The following is a 302-nucleotide window of genomic DNA, read 5'->3' as shown; positions in this document are numbered from 1 at the left end:
TACATGATCACCGTGAGGACCAAGAGCAGCCAGAACGTGAAGGACGTGGTGCGATTCTTCAACCGGAACTTCCCCGAGGCTGTGCTCAAGGTGGGAGGACCCCGGGGGTGGGAGGGGGGCGCGGCCAGCGCGACCTCTGACCTCCCGATCTCCGCGCCCAGGAGCGGCACCACACCAAGGTACAGTACCAGCTGAAGTCGGAGCGCATCTCGCTGGCCCAGGTGTTCAGCAAGATGGAGCAGGTGGTGGGCGTGCTGGGCATCGAGGACTACTCGGTCAGCCAGACCACCCTACAACGTGAG

The 302-nt window shown here is 63.9% G+C and overlaps 1 protein-coding gene across 1 annotated transcript in view; it reads left to right on the top strand.

Moving 5' to 3' along the window:
• Positions 1 to 302, top strand: part of ABCA2 (ATP binding cassette subfamily A member 2) — a 35,155-nt gene that overhangs the window by 34,009 nt on the left and 844 nt on the right. The window contains exons 20-21 of the mRNA XM_015572339.1: positions 4 to 90; positions 162 to 297. Of these exons, the coding sequence (XP_015427825.1) occupies positions 4 to 90; positions 162 to 297 (223 nt within the window). The remainder of the gene's footprint in view (positions 1 to 3; positions 91 to 161; positions 298 to 302) is intronic.

Source organism: Myotis davidii, unplaced genomic scaffold (assembly GCF_000327345.1).
Source record: "Myotis davidii unplaced genomic scaffold, ASM32734v1 scaffold609, whole genome shotgun sequence".
Taxonomy (NCBI): Eukaryota; Metazoa; Chordata; class Mammalia; order Chiroptera; family Vespertilionidae; genus Myotis; species Myotis davidii.
This window is presented reverse-complemented; position numbering and strand designations above follow the sequence as displayed.